The sequence below is a fragment of the Penicillium oxalicum genome, chromosome V (assembly GCF_001723175.1).
Source record: "Penicillium oxalicum strain HP7-1 chromosome V, whole genome shotgun sequence".
In the NCBI taxonomy this organism is placed as follows: Eukaryota; Fungi; Ascomycota; class Eurotiomycetes; order Eurotiales; family Aspergillaceae; genus Penicillium; species Penicillium oxalicum.
In genome coordinates this window covers 3682481-3706544 of record NC_064654.1, presented here as the reverse complement: position 1 = coordinate 3706544, position 24064 = coordinate 3682481, and the positions used below count along the sequence as shown (strand labels likewise).

Sequence of the window (24064 nt, the reverse complement as noted above, 5' to 3'; positions counted from 1 at the left end):
TGGCATTCGGGCCCACCATCGTTGTCGATACATAGTCGACGAGCAAGTCAAAACACGAAGCGGAAAAAAAACAATTTACAGGGAGAAGAGGTTGGGATGGGGTGGAATCGAGGAGATCCATCGTCAATTAATTCAATGTATGTACACAGCAACAACTTCTTGTAGTTTCATCACTCATCGCGGGGAGGCTTCGCCAAGACGGGGGTATCTTCTAGTCATCTTTGGGCGGGTCCAGATCATCAGTCTATGACATTACACGTATTCTGGCTCAAGAAAGGTCATCAAAAATTTTTTCCACAACACCGGGCGGCTTTACAGCTGCTCAGCCCAGGGAGCAGCGCCGGGCTGCATCTGGTTCAACCACTTGACAAGCTCGATAAGTTCAGCGCGACGTTCGTCGTCGAGCTGATCTTCATCGCCGGTCAGGACAGCCTGGAACACGGGGAGCAGGCGCGGGGTCAACTCCCGGATGGTAGAATCTTCCGCCTTGTCTGAAGTCATGGAAAATGAGTTAGCAATGCGTTCGGAAAGTATAAAGAGAGGCGGGAGGGCTAAGCACATACACATCTGGCAGATCATGCGGTAGAGAGGATCATTCTCCTCAAAGTCGTTCTTCAAGGGCAGGATGTTCACCAAAGCGGGCAGAACGTCCTTGGTGGGAACATGCTGCGGGTGACGCAGGATCATGCGCGACACACAGCCGGTAGCGTTGTCTTGCAGACGGGAAACATTCATCTGCAAGCAAGACTCCAGGTGGCCGAAGATAGACGGGAAGGCCTTGACAATCTCAGCATCCGCGTTGGAGCGCTCCACCAGGCGACCAACTGCGTAAGCGGCGTTGGATCGAGTCTGGGTATCCTCGTCGCCAAGACGGTGCAAGAGCAGCTTCAAGAAGGAACCAGTGAAGGGAGTGACAGCTGCGCCCATGCCGTTGATGCATTCAGCGAGGACACCGACGGCCGTGGCACGCTCAAGAGACTCGGTGCTGCTGGCATAGCGAAGGATGGTCTTCTCAAAGACCTTCCAGAGCTCGGCAAAGCTCTGACCGAGGGCGGCAGCCATGCCGGATACAACATCCAGGGCAGTGTCGACGACAACCCAATCGAACTCAGAAGTCTCCTCACCAGCCTCGAGGGTCTCTTCTTCAGGACCGAACTCCATCTGACAAGGGTGCTGCTTGGTGATGATGTCGGTGACCATCTGAATGACATTGTGTAGCACAGTCTCGTTGGCGATCAAAGAAGGGCCGCAGTAGCGGAGGTTCTCGGCCATGTTGCGGTTGATGTCAGCGACGGTGGCACTATGGGTCAATCAGTCAGTCATGCGGAAATTCCAGATGGGTGAAATTGCAAGTGAACGCATGGAGCCCAAGGCAGTTTTGCCAATTATCAGATACAGAATCGCCGTTTACATCAGTCACACTCTTTGGTGTGTCAAAGTGAGCTGGGTTAAGCGGATGGGATCATCACGTAATGGAGGGCGTAGAGTTGGGGAGGAAAAAAGAGCGCAGGTTTGAGAACAGGGGATACATACCGGTCGTCTTCCTCAGCCCACATCTTGATAGTGGCAGTCATCAAGATCTCACCGAACTTCTGGACTTCCTTGGCAGGCTGGACCTGGAGCGGCAGACCAGGCTGCCACTTCGGCATTTGGCCGCTCTCCTCTGCGATGGCAAAGAGCATCGCGTAAGAGCGGTGAAGAGTGCTGATGGTGCTTCGACGGACGCCCTCATAAGGATGTTCAGCGAGGGGCATCACAGTCTCGATGGTCTTCTCGAAGTAGGGCAAGAAGGAGCTACGAGTGTGAGTGACTAGATCACCAATCACCTCAACGGCAATCTCCTTTTCGAGAGAAAGGGGGGTGGTAGCAGTGATATCGTCCCAAGCATCATCGTCGTCCTCGTCGAAGTCCACATCCTCAATGTCGCCATCGAGCTCGTCGTCGTCGTCGGCACTGGCGACCTTGACTTTACGACCAGCAACAGTGACTTCCTGGCCGATGAGGTCTTTGGCGGCAGCACCGAGATCAAGCTCGAGATCGTTCTCGTCCTGCTCGATGCAATCGAACAAACCCTTGACAACACCATCAAGGAAGGGAGAGAACTGCTCCGAGTAAACCTTAGCCATAGCACCCCAGAAAATGTAGGTGCTCTCCTTGAGGCGCGAGTGACCGAGGTGGAGTGCCTCCTCTGTTGCACGCATCAAGGGCTCGACGTAAGGCTGGTAGCGCTCAGGTCCAGCGGCAGCAGCCATTTCACCCATAGCGTCGGTGACACTGGCGCGGAGATCGAGCTCTTCCTCACTGTCCTTGACAGCTGCGAACTCCTGGAGAAGGTGCATGGATTCATCGAAGAATGAGAGGAAGGAGTCACCGGCAGAAGAGGCGAGCGAGCCAAGAGCACCAGCCGCGAGACCCTTGATCTTGAAGTCAGGGTGCTTGAAGAGCTCGTGCAGGATAGGCACAAGCTCAGCCTGATATGGAGCGACGTCTTTCTCATCGAGACCGTCAACAACAGCGTCGATGGCACTGATACCGGCCTTCATGATGTCCATGATAGGGCCATCCTCTTCGCCCTTGTACTCCTGCATGGCGCTGGCCAGGTTCTTGAAGAGCAACGGCATAAGACGCTCGTGCTCCGCAGTGAGATCCTCAGCGAGGTCATCAGCCAACCGTGCAACGGCATGCAAAGACGCCTGACGGACTTTAGGCTCAGGATCCGCGAGAAGCTGAAGAACCATGGGGAAGATCTCCTTCATTTGGGTGCTGATAAAGTCAGGAGCACCCTCGACACACATGCCGAGAGCCATGATACCAGCACGGCGGTAGTTGGGATCAGTGCTGGTGAAATACTGGCCCAGTGTTTGGAGTAGAGGCACAACCACCTGGCTAGGAGGCAGGCTCTGGGCAAGGATGTCAAGAAGACCAAGAGCAGAGCGAGGGGGTGTGATGTCGTCATCATCAGCTGGGGCCTCGTCGAGCTCGGTGACGATTTGCAACGCAGTACGAGTAAGTTGTTCACCGAGGCGCATGCCCTGAATCTTGAGCTTACGGTACTGAACGCACTGCATCAAGAAGCTGATGGCCTGGGTACGGACGTCCTCGTCGGCCTGAGTGTTGGCGGCGAGTTCGTTCATGAAGACAACAAGGTCCTTCAAGTGAACGGTCAAAAGGGCCGGGTCCAGACTCAGCAGGGTCTGGAAGACCTCAAACGTCTGCATGATGCGGTCCTCCTCAGACTGATCGATAGCATCCTTGAGAACAGCGACCATTGAAGGCACCATGTTCTGGAAGGCCTTCACTGGGGCCACGTTCTCCTCAGAGTCAAGGTGATAGGCCAGCTTGCTCAGAGCCAGCAGGGTGTTGATGCGCACCTCGGCACTCTCGGGATCCTGAATTGTCTTGCTGAACAAGGTGAACAGGTCCTGGAACTTCTCCTCAAAGCTTTCACCGAGGGTCTCCAAGATGGTAAACAAGATGTAAATGGCAACCGCCCTTTCCTCCTTGTTGCCCCCTGCGGCGGCCTGTAGGAGAATGTTCGGCAAATCTGCCCACTCGCCGTCTTGCAGATCAATCTTCGCAATGGCGGAGATGATCCGGGCAACGGAGTGTCGGACGAGAGCAGAGCTTTCGCCCATGGTCGAGCGAAGCAGCTGCTCCCGAACCTGGGGCTTCTGGTCCACGGGAACCTTCAGCCAGTGTTTTTGGACAAGACCACGAGCCTCGACAGCCGCCAGCTGGCGGAGATTGGGATCCTCATGGCCAGTGGCAATCTGTGTCAAGAGGACCAAAGACTGCGGCTTGTTGTAAAACTCTCTTTGCAGGATGCCAGTGGCCTCCTTGACGTTTCCCTGGGAAGCTAGACAGGAAGGTGTAAATGTCAGCAGGGAAGACAGGAAGAGCAGAGAATCAACTGGGTGAACAACATACGGTCAAGGACGATCTGCAACTGCTGCAAAAAGCGTTGTTGATCCATGTTTATGAATGTGTGAAGGAAAGGATATACAAATGAAAAATGAGGGTAGATCCTTCGCTCTTAGGGACGAGTGACAATAAGCCAGTCACCAGTCAGTGTCCCTATCTCCGACAGCTTCAAACGGAGGAAAGCAAATCAATGAAAAGCAGCTTGTCGAGAGGAACAAGCAGCTTAATGGGTATCACAATGGCAACAAAAGCACAGAAAGAAGGAAAGAAGAAAAGGAAAGGAAAAAATGGAACGGAGGATAGTGGGGTGATGAAGAGAAGAAAAAAATTTTAGAGGGACGCGGCAGAAAAAAAAAAGTTAAGGGGTGGGTTGGAGAGGTACCCAATTGGGTTTAGGGGCCCAATCCACCGCAAATCGTTTAGCAGGTAACTCATAACACAACTTATTATTCAGAACTCCTTATAAGCTCATTACTCAAGCCTGGTTAGGAATCGTGTTGATTGGATAAGTATTGATCTGTTCCATACTATTTTGCGGGCCCACGCTATAAGAATTTTACCATTATGGAACAGCGACACTTCCCATGATTCAGAGCATGCAGGTGCACCCATCAGGATGCGCTGATGCACTAATGGAGTCGTTCGAGAAGCATTCACTTAAGTGACGTCCTGGACTTTGGGTCAGGGCCTAAAGTACCAAACTCTTTGCATTGAATATGGGTTATCTGTTGCCTAGATCTCGCTCCAGAACACGAAAAGAAGCGACTAAGGCGAAGCACACAAAGGAGAGAGAGAAGTCACTTCGCTTCAGAAAGGGAGAGAAGCTCAGGCTTAACAAAATCGTGTTCTGTTCTGCCAAATAGCAGGGAATTACAAGAAACTGGAGGGGAGCTAAAATTATATGAACTTGTCATGGGCGAGCCGGAACAACCTCCTGGGACCCGTAAAGCGCCAATCATTGAGACGGTATAAAGCGAGCATGAGCATTGCAACGTTGCGGGCCTCGAAAGAACCAAAATTCCAAGGTGGCTAAATACACTAACGCCAATTTCCTCGAATAGAATAGAGCCTGAAAGATAGGTGAGATTGACAGTGTGTAAAGGAGACAGAAAAATACCGATGCGTTTAGTATTCGTCGGAGTCGTAATCATCATTGACCAATAAGGAACGATATCCTCGGGAGGCAAGGTTCGCCTCAAGACCACCATCAGCAGTGGGATCAAGATAACCTACAACGGTGTCAGTCACGGCATTGTCAAATGAATGTGTTACTGTGCGTCAACATACCGGCTCCTCCAAAGTAGCTCAGTGCCACCGGCAGGAAAATCAGCGCATGTGTGGCAGCAAAGATCACCAAAGCCAGCCACACACGGAAGTAGTAGATCTCAAAAATCTTGCTCCGGGTGAAAGCCAGAACACAGACACCGAGAAGCTTTGTCACGGTAATTCCACTGAACACACTGCCACCTACGTTGACGAGGGCTGCCCAAGCCCGTGCATCCTTGCCGCGGAATTTGGCAGGGGCCTTCTCAAGCAACGTTCGCGGTGGGAACATAAAAGCTCGAGCGATGTGAGCGCAGAATTCGACACCTATACCCACGCAAATAACCAAGTTGACAAGCGACACAGCATTTAATGAGACACCCGCGATGGCCATCGTTCCGATGATGTCCACTACTGTCATGACCACGGTAGTGGTAATAACCGCACCCGTGGCGACGGATCCAAGGATGACGGAAGTGAGAACAAAAATAATCGCAACTGCCGACCCCAGCAATGTACCGGTGAGCTGGACAATAGTGATGTACTGATCAAAGAAAATGTAGAACTTGGAATATGGGAACACGTCGATGTTGTGCTCTCGGGATATATCATCAGCAATGCGACGAGCCGCAATGTAAGATTGAATAAAGTCATTCTGGGTCCGGAGGGGGGTATGGCTGGTTCGGAAATGACTGGCGTTGATCATGGATCTTTCCTTGTCGATGACCACCGCAGCACTATAGGCTGCCTTGCCCCCAAGAGGGCACGACGCGTCGGTTGGTGCATTGATCCACTTTTCCGCGTAATGGATGAATTCAGGTCCGGTTGGCATTCCATGAAGGGTGATATTCCAGGGCTGGTCTCGATCCTCGAAGCAGACCTTGCCATTTTCTTGACAGCAATCTTGCTGAGGGTTGAGCCAGTAGAAAAAGTCGTCAACCCAACTAGCAGCAGAACCTGACAGGTAAGAGACATTGGGTCGCTTGGACTCTTGCTCCAAAACAAAAGGAAGAGAAAATTCTTCGCAAGAGGTGAATCGACCACAGAGCTGCTTCTGATGTATCCGCTCGGTGATATTGACATTACGAGTGACAAAGTACACTGGGGGACCAATCCGGAAGTAGGCATCGAGATCGTTGAAAAACGGGATAAGGTAGGAATCACTCGGAAGTGCGATCCGTTGATCCAGACCAAGAGCAACCTCCGGTATCAAAGCGATGCCTGCTGTTAAAATTCCTAAGAAAACAATGACAATTGCTGCTTTAACGCGGCGATCCAAGATGAAAGGGGCATAGATCCGCCGAATGAAATTCTGCAAAGAGCTCTCGGCTTCGTGATCGTCGTAAACTTGTTCGTCGGTTGACGCAAAAGAGTTTGCCTTCTGAACAGTCAGGCATGGGAAACAGTCTGCGCGCAGGCTCTCAACTCGTCGCTGATTGAGAGCCAGGACAGAGATGAACATGGTGACCTGTAAGATTGCGTTGACAAAAACGGCACCCGCTGCGTAGGCGGCAAAGTTCTTAACAGCAGGCATGCCGACGAAAGCACCCAGAGAAAAAGCAACAGTTTCGGTCAAGGCAGATAAGAAGACGCTAGGTCCAATTCGCCCTACTGCCCGAGCAACGCGCTCATCGATCTCTGCATCCGGGTGGCTGAGGTTCACGCGTTCAAATTCATGAACAATCAGGAAGATATTATCCACACCAACAGCCAGGACCAAGAAAGGAATGACCTCAGCGATAATCAACGTGACTTTAACACCGGCCGCTGAGAAGAGCCCCACTGATGCAGAGACGGACATCAGGACGATCAAGATCCCAACGATTCCGAGCGTGAATTTGGACTGAACGAGAGCGTTTGCTGGATTCTTGAGAAGAGAACGCCAGCTGACGGTCACAGACCCCAAAGCCAAGGATGCGTAGACAAACATGATCACATAGCTGACGACCACAATCTTTGCATCTGTGTTTGTAGATTTGTTGAGCTCTTGCTCAAGGCTCACCTCGGCGTTGAATGACACACGGAGACCGCGCTCGGCAGCCTCCTCCTGCACAGACTCCATGGCGCGCTTGAAACTGTTTTCCCAGTCAATTGCCTTCTCTTCACCGTCGGTGCCTTGGGCGAAGTTGTTCACAATCCAGGTGACAACGAGCGCGTTTGCGTCTAGCACATCGCCGGTACTCTCATAGCCACCCAAAATCATCTGCGGCTTCAGTGGCTGTTGGAATTCAGGCAGACAACTTGGATCACCGGGTGATTCTGTGCAATGGCGAATGCGATCTCGCCATGTGTCCGGGTCAACATTCGAGAATGAGCCACCAAAGTATCCAGTCAAGGACGGTACCACGCAAGCATCGCCCGTCGGTTTGAAGCAGACGTCTTCCAAACCAAGACCCTGTTCGGATGACATCATATGTCGAATGCGGGACTCCACGTCAAACCACCACGCGAGAGTATCATAGTTCAAAACAGGGCCGCTTTCATTTACCAGGAAGGCTTGCTCTGCTCTGAAGAATGGGCCAAAATTCTCGTCGAAGAAAACCTTTTCCTGGGCGGCTGACGATGACGGACTAACCCACAAGCGCACGGGGTCTGTTTCAATCGCAAATCGCAGCCAGCCCAAACTGAGTAAAATCACAAAGACAAAACTGGTGCCGATTGTGATTCCTGGGAAACGAGCACAAGCCCCTCCGATACGACTGAACAGAGAAGATAACAGCGAGTTGAGTTTGTAGGTTCCTTGCGGCTGTTCCATGTACCCTCCGCGAGGAACCAGGTCTCCATCGTCTTCATCGTCGCTCGGCGTTGGATCTTGAAGCAGGCGCATACGCTCGGGCTTGCGGAAACGACGTTCTTTGAAGGTGACGTAGCTTGCGATTCCCATGAGCAGAAGGAGGAAAACAGAATAAATAATGATAACGGCAAAGGACAAACAAGGCAACAGTCCCACTTGACATGAATCGTGTGTGGACACAGCAGGCAGCTCTGGACACACCTCAGGACAATCAACGCAAGAGCATCGGTATGCCTTGTCTGGGTCATTGCAGGCTTTTGGTAGCATTGGCAACGGCTTCATCCCTTCAGGATCGGGGCCGCCGGGCTCAGTGCGATAGTTGATCTGAAATGGGCTTCCCAGAAATTTCTTGTCGCCCAGAAATTTGAGGAACTGGGAGTAGTTTTTGGCACCACCACCGATGAAATCAATAGCTTTTCCACCGGATGCACCATTTTTCACATTCTTGCAGCTGTCGTAAAAGCCGCTCTGGTATTCTTCAGACCAAACATTTGTAATCTCGGTGACTAGAGTCTTGCCAGCACGATTTTTTTCCGTCTGTGTGACGTTGACAAAAAGCGACTGGTCTGGTGAGCAGGTGAAGGTGCAGAATATATCGAAGAAGTTGTGTCGGCAAGCAGGACAGGATGAGATGATGCCTTCAGCCAGCTTCAAATTGCTTGACAGTGCATCAACCTACACCGGAGCGGCAAAATAGAGTCAGCCGAGATCTTCACAACGACCTATTGTTTCCCTCGTATACCCCCTGCGATTCCAACTTTTTTCTCACCTGTTCCTCAAGACAGCAAACGGGGCCCTCCTCCCACTTTGGGCCGCACAGGCCGATCAACTTCCGCCGGAGTGCCTCCTCGGGCTCATGAGCCAAGCCGTTGTCTGGACAAGGAAGCTCGCCGCCGAAGAATGATTGCTTTCCGCAGTGGCCTCGTATCGCACATCGGCCCTTTTCGTGAATCTTCGTGGCACCTTGAGCGCTGGCTGCTGCCGGGAGCGAGCCAAAGATACCCAAGCCAACGAGCGCGTGCAGAAAGCCTGCCTGTCGCATGGTGCTCGCTCGGCGACAACAGAAGGGTGAATTATTTTTCCCAATGAAACTGAAAACACTCAATTAGCAATGAGTGTTGCCCGGCCGAATGTGACGGTCGGCACGGTCGGCACAGTAGGTACACTGGCCAGGGCCAGAGTGGTAGGTAAGGTTGACGATCGCAGTGGCCCAGCTCGAATCAGTCGAGCTTGCACCAAGTAAATTCACAATCAGAGGCTCAAGTATGATCGAGATGAAGACAACCTTGTGCGTATTGCACACAAGGGCAAAAGGGGTCAGATCCTCCAAGCTGGTTCGACAGGATCTATGTGAAGTTGGGCGTGTTCAAGCTCGAAGATGGCGGCTGGAAGTTGGAGACCGCCCAGACCGGGGAATCGGAGAAGCAGAGCAGGGACAAGAGCGCATGACGTGAGCGGAACGGGCGGGACTGGCCAAACTGAGGAGAAGCGGGTCCGCCCCCAGAACTGTTGAAAGTTGCAAGATTTCGATCCAGATCTGATCGTCCCACCTTTATCTATAGGAACGCCCGTTGTGATGCGAGACCGGGTCTTAGCTATAAGTTCCAAGGTCTTGAAAATACCAAGGTCTATACCGTGGTTCCTTGCATTGGAATCTTGGTGGGCATGACGGGACTGCGTCGAAACACAGCTTACTCACATCTCACGCCCAAAAGGGATAGCATGGCTATAAACAACTACAAAGAAAAGGATCAGAAAAAGTTGCAGGGCGCTAAGAATTTCATCGGTCTCGAGCCACAAATTTGCCACTCGATGATTAAGGACTTGTAAGCCTGTCGACTGTCGCCGTGAGATCTCGTCTTGGATTTTGGATTTGCGACTTGCTTCCCACTTCGGTCATTTCACAGTAAGGGCTTGTGTGCAGTCCCACTGTCCGCAGAAGAAGCCCGTCCGTGCCACGCAAAATCTAGAAGCTTGAGCATTCAGTTAGAAGGCTACTCGAAGACAGTCAGATTAAAATTTTGAAATTGATCAGAGGCAGACTTCATGCATAGAAAATTGGGGGGGTTTCGGGGGCATCGTATTCTATGAACATAGAGCTCCGCCATCCAGCAACAAAAGCACCAAGGGAAGCGTGATCTGCATCGCTGATCCAGTTAGCGATGCAATCGTGAGAGAAGAAGTCGTGAAGAACAAAAAAAAAGAGGAATGAAGACGAGACACAATCATGGCGCTTCGGCCAGACGCCCCTAGGCTTCACTTTGTCCCACCGTGGAGGCCCAATCTCAACCCTTAATAGCCCTCATCCTCAGCCTGTTGATAAACGTGACGCGTCCGTGTGGGATCTCTGCGCATCTGTTGGCCCGAGCCCGTGAAACCGACTATGAAGAGACATTAGCTTTGATGCTCCACAGGCGTTTGTCAGGGCGGGGTTCGTCTGAATCCAACGAGAGACACCTACCTCGAGCATTCACCGAATCACCGGTGCGGAACATGCTATCCTTTTTCCCAATTTTACCCTTGGTCTTTGCTGCAAAATTCTGCCATTTGTTTTTGCCCTCTTCCAGTTCCTTGTTGGCCTTCACCTTGCGCGCAGCCTTGGCGGGCCGACCAGAGCCATCGCCCATCTTGCTGGGATCCTGTCGGGCCTGACTGGCAAGAGCGGGGTCGATATCAGCCGCCGCTGAGATAATGTTGCCATGTGAAGTCGAGGGCGGGGCGGGCGATGGGGACGCTGAACTGCCTGAGGTTCCATCAGCCTTGCGCTTGCGTGTGTCATTGCCCGCGATGGGGCGGATGTCCTTGGCTGTTAGATTTTCGACCGTGCCATATGATTTGAACGAAACCAGATAGACCGGGTTGCTGGAGGAGCCTGTGATGGAGGTGATGCGGGCCGGATAAAACGCATTGTCGCCGGAAACCCATCGGGCGAGCACCTGGTCGTTGACGGAAAAAGAGACGGCGGGCGACGATACGGCAGCGGTGGCCTCTTCTGCATGACTGGCGTTGGCCTGCGACAAGCGAGTATTCGAGTCTCTCGATGGTGCGGAGCTGGATTGTGGCTTCGTTGCAGGTACAGGTGTGGGTGCGGGGGGTTTAAGCTCGGCAATGGCAGTTTCGGTGAGGTTTATAAGTTCTTCAAGTTCAGTCTTGAGACTTTGCAGCTCCGCATTATCGGGTTCTACCTGCAAGCTTGTTTGAACCGTTTCAAGCTGGCAAAAGATCACGAACGTACTAGTCAGTCGTCATTCATTCAAAGAAGCCTGTCGGGATGGGAGGGACCTACCTGGACCTTGAATTCTTTGACTTCGGCCTCCAACGATGCAACGTCGGACATCTTTAAGATATGGGGGAGAAAATTGTTCAAATAGGAGAGTGATGAAATGGCAAATGGCTATTATGTTAAACTGGTGTTGAAAAAGCCCCCAGTCTTATCGATTTGGCGTCGGCACTCGCAGTGGATGATGCACCAGATGCGGAGAACTTTTTGTCCCTGGAGTTTGCGGGAGCCATGGTCATGTGATCTGCTTGGGAAGGGCCAGAACCTTTTTTCTAGATGAACTACGCCCTGACACGACTGAGGAGCGAGTAGTCGAGCAGTACGATTTTCCTCGTTCTGCGATGTATTATTGTGGTCACTGGTATTCCCCCCCAAGTTTGGTCACATAACTGGTACTTGTCAACCAGGCCTGAGGCAACCTCAGTCGGTCAGTTAGGCGAATGATGCACGCATCGAGGCAGGTGCCGCCGGCGTGTGCTTGACTGAGCCTCAAGTCCGGAGGATAGGCCTCGGCGCCTGTGGTGGACACGTGCTGGCTTATCATGAGATCAATCGAAGATCCCCCTCCCGTCTCCATCTGATAAGGGGACCGTCATCGCGACTGTTGTCCTCAAACATGCTCCCTAGTAATCAAACACTCGCCCAAGTTCCTTACTGTCCGGAATTTTGATACTATGTTGATCAAATCCATGCGAACACCGTAGACATCGACCTCGACAGCCTGGGACAATTTCCAAATGTGAATCGTGCTATGGGCTCTCATAAGCAGGCTTCGGGCGGCTTAATCAAGGCATTTTCCGTTTAAGCCCGCTGTTCACATGCCACTGAGCGATAGAACAGACGCGCCGTTGTCCACATACAACGTCATTCTTGACGTTTTAATGTAACTAGGCAGTTGGCGACTCGCCACTAGGTGTGAGGTGCTCAGATACCTGATGATGCACTTCCAACAACCTGAGGAGGACCCATCGTTCATATGGCCTGGGGAGAAAATAAAGAATCAATGACGATACTCTCTGCATCAATTGCCTGGGACCTGACAATTGAGCCCGCGAGGGCTGAATCATGTATTTTCGTCGGGTCGGGTCTGCGGTCCTCGGGCAGAGGTCATCGTCCGAGGCTTTGTAGATGTGGTCGCTTGACCCATATTATGCAATTCCCGTCGAACCTACGTAAGATGGCCATCGCGATTAACTTGGATTTTTGAGTATTAATACAATTTCTAACCGCGGACCTGTCCCCGACAAGCTCCATGTCGTCGTCGTCGTCTCCGTCTTCAATGGAGAGATTTCAGCGGGCCATGGCCAGAAATCGACTAGGAGACCAGATCATTCCGCCTGCATGAGCAACACCCGTTACTCAAGGCCCATCTTTCCAACATGCAGTAACGCATTCACAGATCTCGCAGATACCTTGTGTACCCGTAAGGCGAGAGATTTACTGTACCCGCAGGTACTGTAGCAATGAAACACAGTCTATTTCATACCACATGTGGGGATGGTGCTGGAAGGTTGGATTGGAGGTGGGTTCCGTGAAGAAAAGTATTTCGGGGTTTCTTATCCAGGTCCGCCCGATATGTCGCGTTTTGTTGGCCTCTCATCCCCGTACTTGATTTCACCACTATTGTTTTTCAATAACTGTTTCATCTATTTACCCTAATGGGATGGTGCCATTTCGCCTCTGTCAATATAGAGTCTTTGATCTTCCGGAAAAGGCTTCTTGTCCAGGGTGATCCCTTTCCCCCGGCTTCAACACTACTATAGTATACAAGAGCAGTGTCCCACTGATTACTCATGCCCTCTGTAGTGGGAGTGCAATGCTAAACACATTACCAGGTGGAAGATTGGGGGGGACGATCATACGTCTGAGTGTAATGATTGGCACCGTGAATCCGCCACCTTAACTGACCCAGTCACGGAACTCCCGGGGCGAAAGAAGGACTCCACGGCCAAACTTGATCGGTACTTGGGAGCCGGACAGGCGTGGAGTTCCAATGGCGAAACTAGTCAGTTCGAGAATCTCACTCCGAGACAGGGAAAATCAGAACCGGGTTCCAGTTCATACCGTACATTGGAACGGCACCAGTAATCAGCCCGGCAGCCACGGCCCAAAGACAGTCCGACAGCAAATCATCGTGGGGTCCATCGAAAAGGATCGAAGGCATGTGGGGAGACTTCCGCAATTTTTGATTTCTAAGCATTACTTGCAGTATGGTGGGAGCGGTACAAGCTGTAACGTGGGCAGTCTGACGGTACCGCAAGTCTGGAACCCACTGGGCGGTGCGTTTGGCACTTTTCGGCAGAGACTTCCAGCTTCACACGACCGTTTCAGGCGGGTCTGCCTGAATCTCGCCTGAATGCCTCCCATATCAGGCATAAAGTACATATGAGTCAGCAGCTGCCGCCAGGTGATCATGTGGGTGCCACGTTCTGATTGGATAGTGGGGTCCCGAGATCGCCTGTCGCCGGATCTCGGGCCAATGAAGCAGCCGGCCTTGTCCACCGCTCTCCGATCGCCTCCTCTTTCATCATCTTACCCCCTCCGCCATTTCCTCCTGCCACATCCCCCCCCAAGAAGCCTTGTCTGTTGTACTCGTATGCCCATAATTTTTTTGTAATTAATCTCACAAGTCTCCTGCCAGCCATTCCACTGCTGTTAGACCGGGGTATCACCACTCCCGAATCACTCTGACTCAGGAGTCAGCACCGACGATCACCGGTCCAGGGTTCTGCCTAGCCACACCCAGGCAGTGCTTGCGTTGATAGCAGCGAGCAAGACTGGTTGAACGGACCAATTGAGCGGAGCAGCGGTGGAAGTGGTGCTCCCATCCCCGTTTTTAGCCTCAGGCCCATTCTGCCTCTTTTTTTCCCTTTCACATCCCCCTCCACCTCTTACCTCCACTTCCCACCTGTTTCTCCATCTGCATCGAGGAGTCACTTAATTTTTTCGTTTTGCCATCTTGAGCCCCGAATATCGGACTGGGCTTCACTGGATCCACTGTCTCGAGGAGTTTGTTAACATTCATTGACTGTGCACGAGTTTATACTTAACACAAGTGATACTACGCTGTCCTTCCAATCCCACGAATACGTTGCGGGCGGACCGCCCAACTATCGCTCCCTCCGTGAGCTCTCGACATACATTTTTCGACCAATTGCGCATTCCAAATTCTTCTCTGTTGTTTCTTTGGAGGAGACTGGTTCAATCTTGTGACTGCCGTCTTTCTCCCCGTTTGCCACTGTCTCCCATCCATCGCTCTCTCTCACGAGGCTCTTATCTATCTGATTGACGATACCGCCACCAAAATGAGTGACTTCAGTCAGCTGTACCAACAGGGGCTGTACCTCTCGCCGGACCAACAGGACCTCCTGCTGGCTGCTCTCTCTTCCAACAACCCTGCCCCAAAGCAGCAGTCCCACCTCCATCAAACGCCTTCGGTTAAGCCCATCCACAGCCCCGACCGGTCATCTTCTCATGGTGCCAGTGCCCCGCCCTCTGGAGGATTCGACAGCGCTCAGCTGAGTGCACTGGGATTTGCGGAAGATGAGAGCCCGTTTCTTGATTTCAATCCTGAACTAGACTTTGAGTTCCCGGACTCGGCAAACCTCATCGGCGACCTTCCTGGTGCCGCGACGTCGAATGAATATGACATTGGCGAGAAGCGCAAGTCTATGGATGGCAAATCTGAAGTTGACGGTGATGAAAATGGCAAGAAACGACGAGAGAGCGAGGCAAAGAAGCCTGGTCGGAAGCCACTCACCTCAGAACCAACCACGGTACGTACCTTCAAACATCGGCATTGGATCCCATTTGCCCTGTGGCAAGGGCTTGATGATTGACGGTCGAGTAGAAACGCAAAGCTCAGAATCGGGCTGCTCAACGTGCATTCCGTGAGCGTAAAGAAAAACATCTGAAAGATTTGGAAACCAAAGTGGAGGAATTACAGAAGACGTCCGACAACGCCAATCAGGAGAATGGTCTACTTCGTGCTCAGGTGGAAAGATTGCAAGTTGAACTACGAGAGTATCGCAAGCGTCTCTCCTGGATGACGAGCAGCAATGGCCTCTCAGCCATGAGTGCGATTCCCAGCGCTCATTCTCAAGGGGCATATGGTCTGCAAAACAGTGAATTCCTCTTCGACTTCCCCAAGTTCGGTGATCTTCCAGGGTCACACCTGTTCAACGGCCAGTCGAACAAGAATGATCAGACTCAGAACAGGAACCAACCCTCTCGTGCTCCGGGGGTGCTAGCCCGTGATGCACTGGGAGGTATATCGGCCGCTCCGACGGTCAAGTCCACTACAAACACCGATACCACCGGACCTGGAAGCGTGAACTCTTACTATGCGGGCTCCGCCGGCACCACTCCCAGCAGTGTGCACTCAAGCAGAACTACATACAATAGTTACAAGACAGCTTCGGCATCACACCGGGAAGCCTCGACCTCGGACTCTCCTTCCTCTTCCTCGGACTCACATCAAAGTCAGCTGCTCTCGTCGAACGGCACCTCACCTGAGCCGAGCTTGAGCTCTCCACTCCAAACAAAACCTAGTGACAACATCAACGCATGTGAGATCCATGGCTCCAATGGTGAGGAATCCTTCTGCGCCAAGCTCGGCATGGCCTGCGGCAACATCAATAACCCTATTCCAGCTGCGCGGGATGAGTCCAAGCCCAAAAGTGTATCAAGCGACCAGTCTGAAACTGCTCCGGCTCAGGACCAGGTTGCATTCGACTGGCTGGCCCACCAGAATGGCGGTCAGTTTGACCCCGTTCTCTTCGGAGACTGGCGAGAGCCCCAGGACGCTGTATTGTCTCAGGACTTTGGGTCGTTCTTCAACGACGCTTTCCCATTGCCTGATCTTGGAAGCCCCTCCCACAACATTACCGAAGTGTCCACTCAACCAAATCAGCAACCTCCAAAGAAGGACCTGATTGCTCAAATTGATAGCAAGCTAGAGGAGGAAGTTGTTCCTGGAGAGGACAAGACTCAAATGCTGACCTGTACGAAGATCTGGTATGTATTGCGATTTTCAAGTCACCTACTTGGGGCTCTTCCATTTGTAAGTTTGTTCTAACATCTTCCCCGCCACAGGGACCGTCTCCAATCCATGGAGAAATTCAGGAATGGCGAGATCGACGTCGACAACCTTTGTTCGGAACTGCGCACTAAAGCTCGCTGTTCTGAGGGGGGCGTCGTTGTCAACCAGCGCGACGTGGACGACATTATGGGTCGTGCTAAATAAACATACAATGACCCCCCATCACCAGCCTCCAATTTTTTGTGGTTGGCACTTGCCCATAACGATTTACGTACGCCTTCTCACATACCTCTGGGCTCCGCCCCATTTCTCTCCCGCTCCTTCCATTTGACTTTTCCTTTCCTCTCCGTTCAATTACCGTCATACCCATTTTTGAAACCCAACTGGTGGCCCACGGCGTCATGAAATACAAATTTGGAACGTCTTTTTTCTCGGATAAGAACTGTTGAGAAATGCTGTTGTTTCCGCGGGCTAGTAAGACATTCCTGAGGCGGGCGCTTCCCCGTTCCCACAAGGCTGCTGTCGCACTTTTTCTATGTCTTTTGGCTTCCATGTCCTCCTCTTTGATGCTCCATCATCTCTGCGATACGTTGCTGTTTCTCATTCTGCGGATCACAGTAACCTTGATTCTCCGCAACTGGGGTGGGCCATGATGCGACAAAGCTCGACCAGTGCACGGAAACGCTCTTCCAGCCTGTAGCCATGAGCGGCAAGTTCTGATCATCCCCGTACGTTCCCCAGTCGGTGGGTCTTTCCATTTCCCGAGTAATGGTTTAGTGGAGTTTCGGCGAATGGTCACAAACTGTCGACGATGCTGTGTTTCAATCGTTTTGCGATGCTTTCCGAGGAGGGGAAGAATGTTTACGATAGGCCTATTTTTAACTGTGTACAACTCGGAACCAATCCAATACACTTTGAAAGATCACGATATTGTCTCGGAGTAGTTGGACGTTGGTCCTGGAAAATCCCACACCGCGTAGGTAGCGAGTATCTTGAGAGCAACCCAGTCTGATGGGCTCCTTCTCCGGGAGTGGACCTGGGCGGGTTTCGGCCCCTGTCCTTACTGGAGCAATAAGGTTATCAGCAGGCTGGAGGCTGAACCCCGGCAGGTACTTTAAGCCCCACTACGGTGGTGGTTGTTCCATGCCTCTCTGACTTGAAGCTTCTCGAAATCCGGCCTAGGAAGACGCCGGTGGGCAAGTAACCCTGGATAGGTCAGTTTCGCAGAGTAGCCGGGCTTGGTGGAGGTAGCGGTTAACCAAGGGTTTGCTAAAGAAAATAAATTGGGAATATTCTAGCAGAACTTCGTCCTCTGGGCACGTGTATACGACTCGTCTACATCATAGGAAAGAATAACTCGAGCTACACCAAAGAGGTATCAGTAGATCGAAGCTGTTAGGGTATCGATGAGTAGTTCTCTCGCAAAAACCAAAAGAGAACGGTGGTAAAGTACAAGGATGAACGGAACATGTGAATGAAATGATTGTTTCTTTTTTTTTCATTGCTCGAAGTCGTCCTTCATTCGTGCCTCCTAACAGGTCTGCGCTGTCGGGGGCAATGGACCCGACGTGTGCACAAAGGCTTGTGGCCTCAGGGCCCACGGACAACCTGAAAGACAAGAAACGAACTAAGACGAGCTTTGAGCTGCCAATCGTTCTCAGGCAAGCTTCCCGAGAAACACAACGGAAAAGCTCTGTAGATGGTGACAGGAACACCGCTCATAGAGAGCCACCTTGCTGAGAGCACAATGTTGAAGACGATGATAGAGATGTAGAGGGGGAGGGAGAAGCGTAGAAAAAAAGAAGCCATTGGTTTCGGTAAACTCAAGGATATTTTTAATTTCACGCGCAAGTGGCAGGGAAGTTAGGGCAAAGGAAAGAAGAAAAAATGACGACGTAAAGGCCAAAAATGCCACAAAAAGCAGAAAAATCAGGAGCGCATTCCCGCAATCGACTAGATTGAGATGGTAAAGAAACGATCAACGAGAACCAGTCGGCTCGAAACCTCAAGCCTCGCCCCCAGATGGAGCGGGCTTGTCTCCAGATGGAATTGATGAGGCGTCAGTCGAGCCGGGCTTGAAGCCGCCACGGCCTCCACGACCGCCACGACCCCGATCGCCCCGACCACGTCCGCGACCACCGAATCCACCACGGCGCGCTCCCTCGCTGTCGCTGGCACTCTGGTAGCCGCGCTGGCCAGATGTAGCGCCACCGCGAGTGCTGCTCTGCCAAGTGCCGGCATTACCCTGAGCACGAGGACGTTCCTCGAAATACTTGAAGTTAGGCTTCCGCGGGCCAGAGCCGGTGGTGGGCTTCTTGTGCTCGATGGGCTGACGTTCAAGAGCGGCTGTCGCGTCCTCCACGGTAGGGAACGTCACCACATAGTTGAACTTGCCGTACCTCTCAATCTTGGTGGCTTTCGCCTTGTCCTCTTCTGGGAGCAGATCGCGAACCTTTTGCTCACTGTCAACATTGGAGACGAAGAGTCCGTTGCTGGGCTTCTTTTCCCCTCGTGGAGCAGTAGACTCGGAAGGCTTGTCTTGTTGAACGTGGCCATTCGCACCGGTACTAGCGACCTTCTCCTCGCCGGTAGGCTGGGCAGAGGTGCTAGCTGGCGGCTGTGGTGTCGCGGCCTTGGGGATAACGGGGACAGGTGAGCCGCGAGCGGGCTGAGCCTTGCCTTGACCGGCAGCGGGGCCGCTGGTCACCGGGGGCGCCTGGCCAAACTGGGGAGCGGACGCTGGGGGGCGACCACCAGCACCAGTGGGCGCCGGAGAGGCGGTTGTCGCGGGCAAAGCCCCGGGAGCGGGCTGAGCACCGCCGGGCACAGGCTTGCCGCTACGGTGTGCGAAGTTAAAGCCTTGAGCGCGCATTTCCGTGGCAATGCGCCCAGCTTCGATTTCCAGGACCAAATAACCAAACGCAGCATCGGCAAGGTTGAAATTCCACATGTTCTTGAAAGCACTCTCGTCAACTTGGCCAGCAGCATTTCCAGCAGCGACGGGGCCTCCGAAGGGATTGCCTCCGTTGGCAATAGAGGGCATCTTTTGTACAACATCGAGCGCATTGTCCAGGAGGGTCTTCTGGGCCTCGTTAGAGGAGATCGCCGACTCTACCTCTCCTCGCACGGTCTCCCAAACGTCGGTGAATGAGGCTTTGGAGGCAGCCAGCTTTCCACGGTAGTGGTCGAGCGAGGGGTTGACAGAGAACTCATTGTAAGATGAGCCATAGCGGAAGTGCAGGCCAGCCGAGATGGAGAAGTCGGCCTTGAGGGTGACAGATAGCTGGTTCAGCATGCCTTCACGGGCGGGCGAGGCGTGTGTCACGAACACCCGGGTCTCCGAGGGGTCATAGACACGGTGGGCGGTATCGATGAGCTCACCCATTTGCAAAAGAGTGGTCCACATGGTGCCCTGACCACCAGCAATAGTTGTCTTGCCCTCTCCGTTATCGAAAAGCTTGTGCATGACCACAGCACCGCCCAGTCCGAGCAGACGCAGTTTGACACCGCCGATATCCAGCAGCCGCGAGTTGGCCTCGTCAATGATATGCAAGTTGTTGACCTTGTATTCTCCTGAGCGGAATTTTTCCAAGACACGAACATCTTCGCAAGCACCCCAAACTGTGTAGACAGGCACATCAAGGCTGATACGCTTGTCCAGGAGCATGGGCAGCTCAGAAAGTGGTAGTTGGTCGGGAGTAAAACGCTGCTTGATGGATTGCTGGGGAGGAACCTGCGCAATTGTCCGCTTTACGTTCTCAGGAAGGAGTGGAGAGTATTGAGCCACATGCTTAAGGGTCCTGTGCGGAGGGAAAAAAAGTTAGATGAGTCTCATTCGTAAATCAACATCTTCGTTGACCTCCCACGTATCGCCAAAACACCGACAGAGATGACAGGAATGAGAAAATCAGCCCCCAAGCTTTGAGTTTCAACGTACTTGTCTGCAATGCGCTCCAACGAAGTATCATCGTAAAAACCAAAATCGCCAGTGTGGATGATATGGTCTGCGCGAGCTTGCTTCGCGAGCTCATTCAGAGACTTCAAGTTTCCTGTCCAACGGGTCAATCAGCTTCTAATATCTATTAATTCATATCAAACCATCAAGAGCTCCACCGTACCTCTGACATCCGCAATGCACAGAATGCGAGTCGGTCCATTCTGGATTAGTCGGCCATTGTTGGGAAGGAGTGGCACAGCTCCGGGCGCTGGACCGGACGGGGCTGCACCGTTTGAGAGAGGATAGCCTTGAGCGCCGAAGGTGTGAGGGCGGGGCTGGAGATACAGAGCTCAATGTAAGCTTAGAGGAAATCAAGAGCTTATGGTGGGGTGTCGCAACGACCAGCAGCTAGAATCTCACTCCGTTTCGCAAGAGGGGAGGTGACAGAGCGGAGACAGGAGTAACTCACGGAAGCCATGGGATGTAGAGAGATATTGAAGGAGAAATTTTTCGAGGAGAAGTGAGTTTCAAGACAGAATTGGAGGAGATGATGAGGAGAAGGGAGAAATAGAGGGAGAAAGGCGAGGGCAAAGTGGTGAGGCGAAAGAAGATTGCTTCACTGCGCATCGATGAAGCAACCGGCAGGCGGCAGGCGTGCCCGACGAATAGATTATGTAAGCACCCCTGGCAGCGGTTCCGACCTCACAGGCTCAAACACACTTCCTTTCTAGTGCAAGTCACTGTCTGTTGAACCTTGCTTTGAGCTTTGTGTGAAAGAGAAGAAGAAATTGTACCGGAGATAGGAAGAAGATGCTAGAATTGAATGTGTGTTTGAGCTTAGAGTGTGGTTGGCTTTCGCTCATGTAAAGGATCTGCGCTCTCTGGCATGACTTGAGTGTAGGAAGGGCTTCCCTTAACGAAATACTATGTTCCATCATGCGATCTCGTCAACAATTGATAGCAAACTTAAAGTGTTAGGTGAGAGTTATGGTCTTAGTGCAACTCTTGGTCTTGGTCTTGTTTTTTTTTCAAGGGACTCTGTATTGCTGTATAACAGTACGTGGCCAGGGTGAGTTCTATATGCGATGCTTATCCCAGCAGTAATCTGACTCTTCGGTCTACCTCGTAAAGGAGGTATCGTTGTTTTTACAACACATTTGACTGCATTCCAGATAAGCTGAGAAAAAACCAAGAAATCCATAGCAGTTACGCTCTGGCAATAACAATCTATAGTAGTGACAATCAGCAATAAAATGGTGGAAACGCGCTTATCAAGGATCATTGATAAAGGTACAATTATCTACGTTGATATGATGAAAAGCAAAGTCCATGATCCGCAAGAATCAATGGATAATGTCGACAGTGAATTTGAAAGCGCATTCGCTACGATGGTGAAAACCACCCCATTCTGAGGGCTTAAAGCCCAAACTGGCTGACGAAGACACCAATCAATCGAAGCTCATTGAAGCTATAGTCATCCAGAGGCACTGGGCGTCGTGAAATGAACCCTGATGCATACATCAGGTGCTCAGAGTCGTTGCAAAAATGACTAGACCACATGTCTGCATTAATGCATGATTCACAGCTCATGGCCAAGAACCTTGAATCCCCCATGTCTGAAAGGTGGAGGTTTCGTGATTTCTCTGGAACCCGACAAAGACTGGAGGATCCTTGAACCTCTCAGTGCCAGCAAGGCAAAGTGCCCACCAACCGTTGGCCGGGCTCGACACAGTATGGGGACTCCTGGCTCACTTCCATGAGAAGAAGTCGAGATGTATCGATCCGAAAAGGGCCAGTGATGCTTGCCATTTGTCATAAAAGCCCAAAGGTCATTTACAAACTGATCTCGCGTGCTCGTCTCAAAGGTCCCGGCTAGCCACATATTCCAGTCGGATTTTGCCCAATCTTGTCTATGATCGAGAGCCACGCCATACTCCCCACGCACATTTTGGAAAAATTGACTGCCCATCAGGTACGCTTCTGCGGGGAAAGTCTCTAAGCCCAAAAGGAGGTCAGGGTAGAGATTGTATGGAATTTTCCACGTGCCTGGCTGATCAGGATACAGAAGCGTGAAGTGGGTCCGATTTTCATCGGTGCCGAGTCCCTGTTCGAAAAAGAGGGTTGCGTGCTCATTTCCTATTTGAGTGTATTTCTCATCTCGACTCAATTCTCCGTACGCCACGATGCCAATGGCTGCCTTGATAGCGAGGTTGGTCTCGTTGGTAAGAGGTCCGGCAGCATCATTGGACGAGAGCTGCTCAGTGATATTCACCCCATTTTCGACCAGGTAGTCAGCATATTTCTGGAATACCGGCATATAGCGATCGCTCCAGTTGTGGTCCGCTGTCGCACGAACATAAGCGAGGGCTAAGATGAGCAGATTGCCACATTCTTCAATTGGCATGGGCTCCGCCTCTTGATCGTCATGACCAACTGCTCGGGGGTAGTGAGTCCCAATATCGTGGATTGCGTAGGGAAGTCTCCATCGACCGGACTCCAAGTAAAGCATTACTGGTTCCAGTAAGAGACGGATCCAGTTGGGATCCATGACCCAAAAGATTGGAAAGGCCGGCATAATTACATCGACGGTGTTGACATTGCCATCACTGGACAGTTCCTTGATGAAAGCCATCACGCTATCCGGGTCTTTCGACATGTCGGGTATGGTCAAATCAATGCCCCCCCACACTTGGCGAAGAGATAGCGCCACAATATCAGCATATTTAGGTCCAGCAGTAGCCGTTGAAAGAGTGGAGAGTTCCTGATCCAGGTGCCAAGATTCACGCTCCGAATCCTCGAAATCGTCGAAAAAGAAGGATAAGGCCTCAGCTGTAGTGGGAAATTCGGATTTATAGAAGCCAGTGTAAGGCTCACCAAGGTAGTCAATAGCATGGTCTCTTTCATAGCCAACCGCAAAGGTTACCAAGTCCGAGTGAGAAAGCTTCCCTAAATCATGCGCAAGAGCAACTACACCTTCCGGGGACCAAGAGGACACTCTTCCAGAAAGTTGACCACCTTCCGCGAAGTTGCTCCTCACGATATGGGCATCCCCAGCGAGAGCAGAGAGGTTACCCCGGTTTTGGGACCGAGAAGCAAGAATTGCCTTTCCCCAGATGGCCATGTCATCATGTTCCTCGTATTCAGGCGCGTCTTTCACTGACAGGGCATGAAACATAAGCTCTCCTTCTGCCTCAAAGGCGTGGACCGACCGATCTCTCTGTCCCGTCCACCGACCATCAATATCTGAGTAAAGTTGAATATGACGATCTTGTGCATTCTTCACTCGCACCGTCAGATAACCTAGGTGGCATCAGTTTCGTGGCCGCTTGTAATCATGTCATAGTTTCCAGAGACTTACTGAAAGGAAGCGACTGTCGAACATAGTTTGAGGGGGACACGGGAGAAAAGAAGTCCAAAGTGAGCGCAACTGAGCCGGCCAATAGATCAAAGACAGAGTGAGTCGCGGTGAACTCGGCACGATGTACTGTGGCAGGGAGGATCGATTCGGCATCCGAATCTGAGATCCCCATGAGACCCCAGGTTTGACCATCAATGCGTACCATGACTGACCAGCCAAGCTCTTGGCCCGCCCAGAACTGAGGTTGAGCAAAGGGCATCCGCTCGACTTGATCAGATGGCATCCATGTGGATAGATATGGGTTCCGGACTGCCAGCGGATATGAGGGTGGCTGGACAGGGTGGTGCCCAAAGTAGTCCTTCTGACTGCAAAAGAAAGGCAACAGTGCTGAGCAGAGAGAGCTCAGGCTCAACTGTTTCTGTTTATTCAAGTGCATGGCTACTCTCTGAAGGTGTATATCAGCCTAGAGT

At 51.9% G+C, this 24064-nt stretch overlaps 5 protein-coding genes across 5 annotated transcripts; 1 reads left to right on the top strand and 4 right to left on the bottom strand.

Annotated features, from left to right (window-relative positions):
* Positions 1-312: 312 nt before the first annotated feature.
* On the bottom strand, positions 313-3973 carry POX_e07290 (uncharacterized protein; the record flags this gene model as incomplete). Its single annotated transcript, XM_050116097.1, has 4 exons — positions 313-491; positions 564-1300; positions 1534-3856; positions 3928-3973. 4 exons carry the CDS (start codon positions 3971-3973, stop codon positions 313-315), a joined length of 3285 nt encoding a protein of 1094 aa, XP_049968557.1.
* Positions 3974-5046: 1073 nt separating this feature from the next.
* Positions 5047-9020, bottom strand: POX_e07289 (NPC intracellular cholesterol transporter 1-related protein 1; the record flags this gene model as incomplete). Its single annotated transcript, XM_050116096.1, has 3 exons — positions 5047-5150; positions 5209-8653; positions 8748-9020. 3 exons carry the CDS (start codon positions 9018-9020, stop codon positions 5047-5049), a joined length of 3822 nt encoding a protein of 1273 aa, XP_049968556.1.
* Positions 9021-10270: 1250 nt separating this feature from the next.
* Positions 10271-11315, bottom strand: POX_e07288 (uncharacterized protein; the record flags this gene model as incomplete). The annotated part of the gene is made up of 3 exons (XM_050116095.1): positions 10271-10359; positions 10440-11190; positions 11265-11315. 3 exons carry the CDS (start codon positions 11313-11315, stop codon positions 10271-10273), a joined length of 891 nt encoding a protein of 296 aa, XP_049968555.1.
* Positions 11316-14563: 3248 nt separating this feature from the next.
* Positions 14564-16503, top strand: POX_e07287 (AP-1-like transcription factor napA; the record flags this gene model as incomplete). The annotated part of the gene is made up of 3 exons (XM_050116094.1): positions 14564-15034; positions 15109-16274; positions 16353-16503. 3 exons carry the CDS (start codon positions 14564-14566, stop codon positions 16501-16503), a joined length of 1788 nt encoding a protein of 595 aa, XP_049968554.1.
* A 1801-nt stretch (positions 16504-18304) lies between these two features.
* POX_e07286 (uncharacterized protein) lies at positions 18305-23877 on the bottom strand (the record flags this gene model as incomplete). The annotated part of the gene is made up of 5 exons (XM_050116093.1): positions 18305-20099; positions 20237-20348; positions 20418-20571; positions 22182-23536; positions 23595-23877. The coding sequence occupies 5 exons, from the start codon at positions 23875-23877 to the stop codon at positions 18305-18307; spliced, it is 3699 nt and encodes a 1232-aa protein (XP_049968553.1).
* Between the last annotated feature and the right edge of the window lie 187 nt (positions 23878-24064).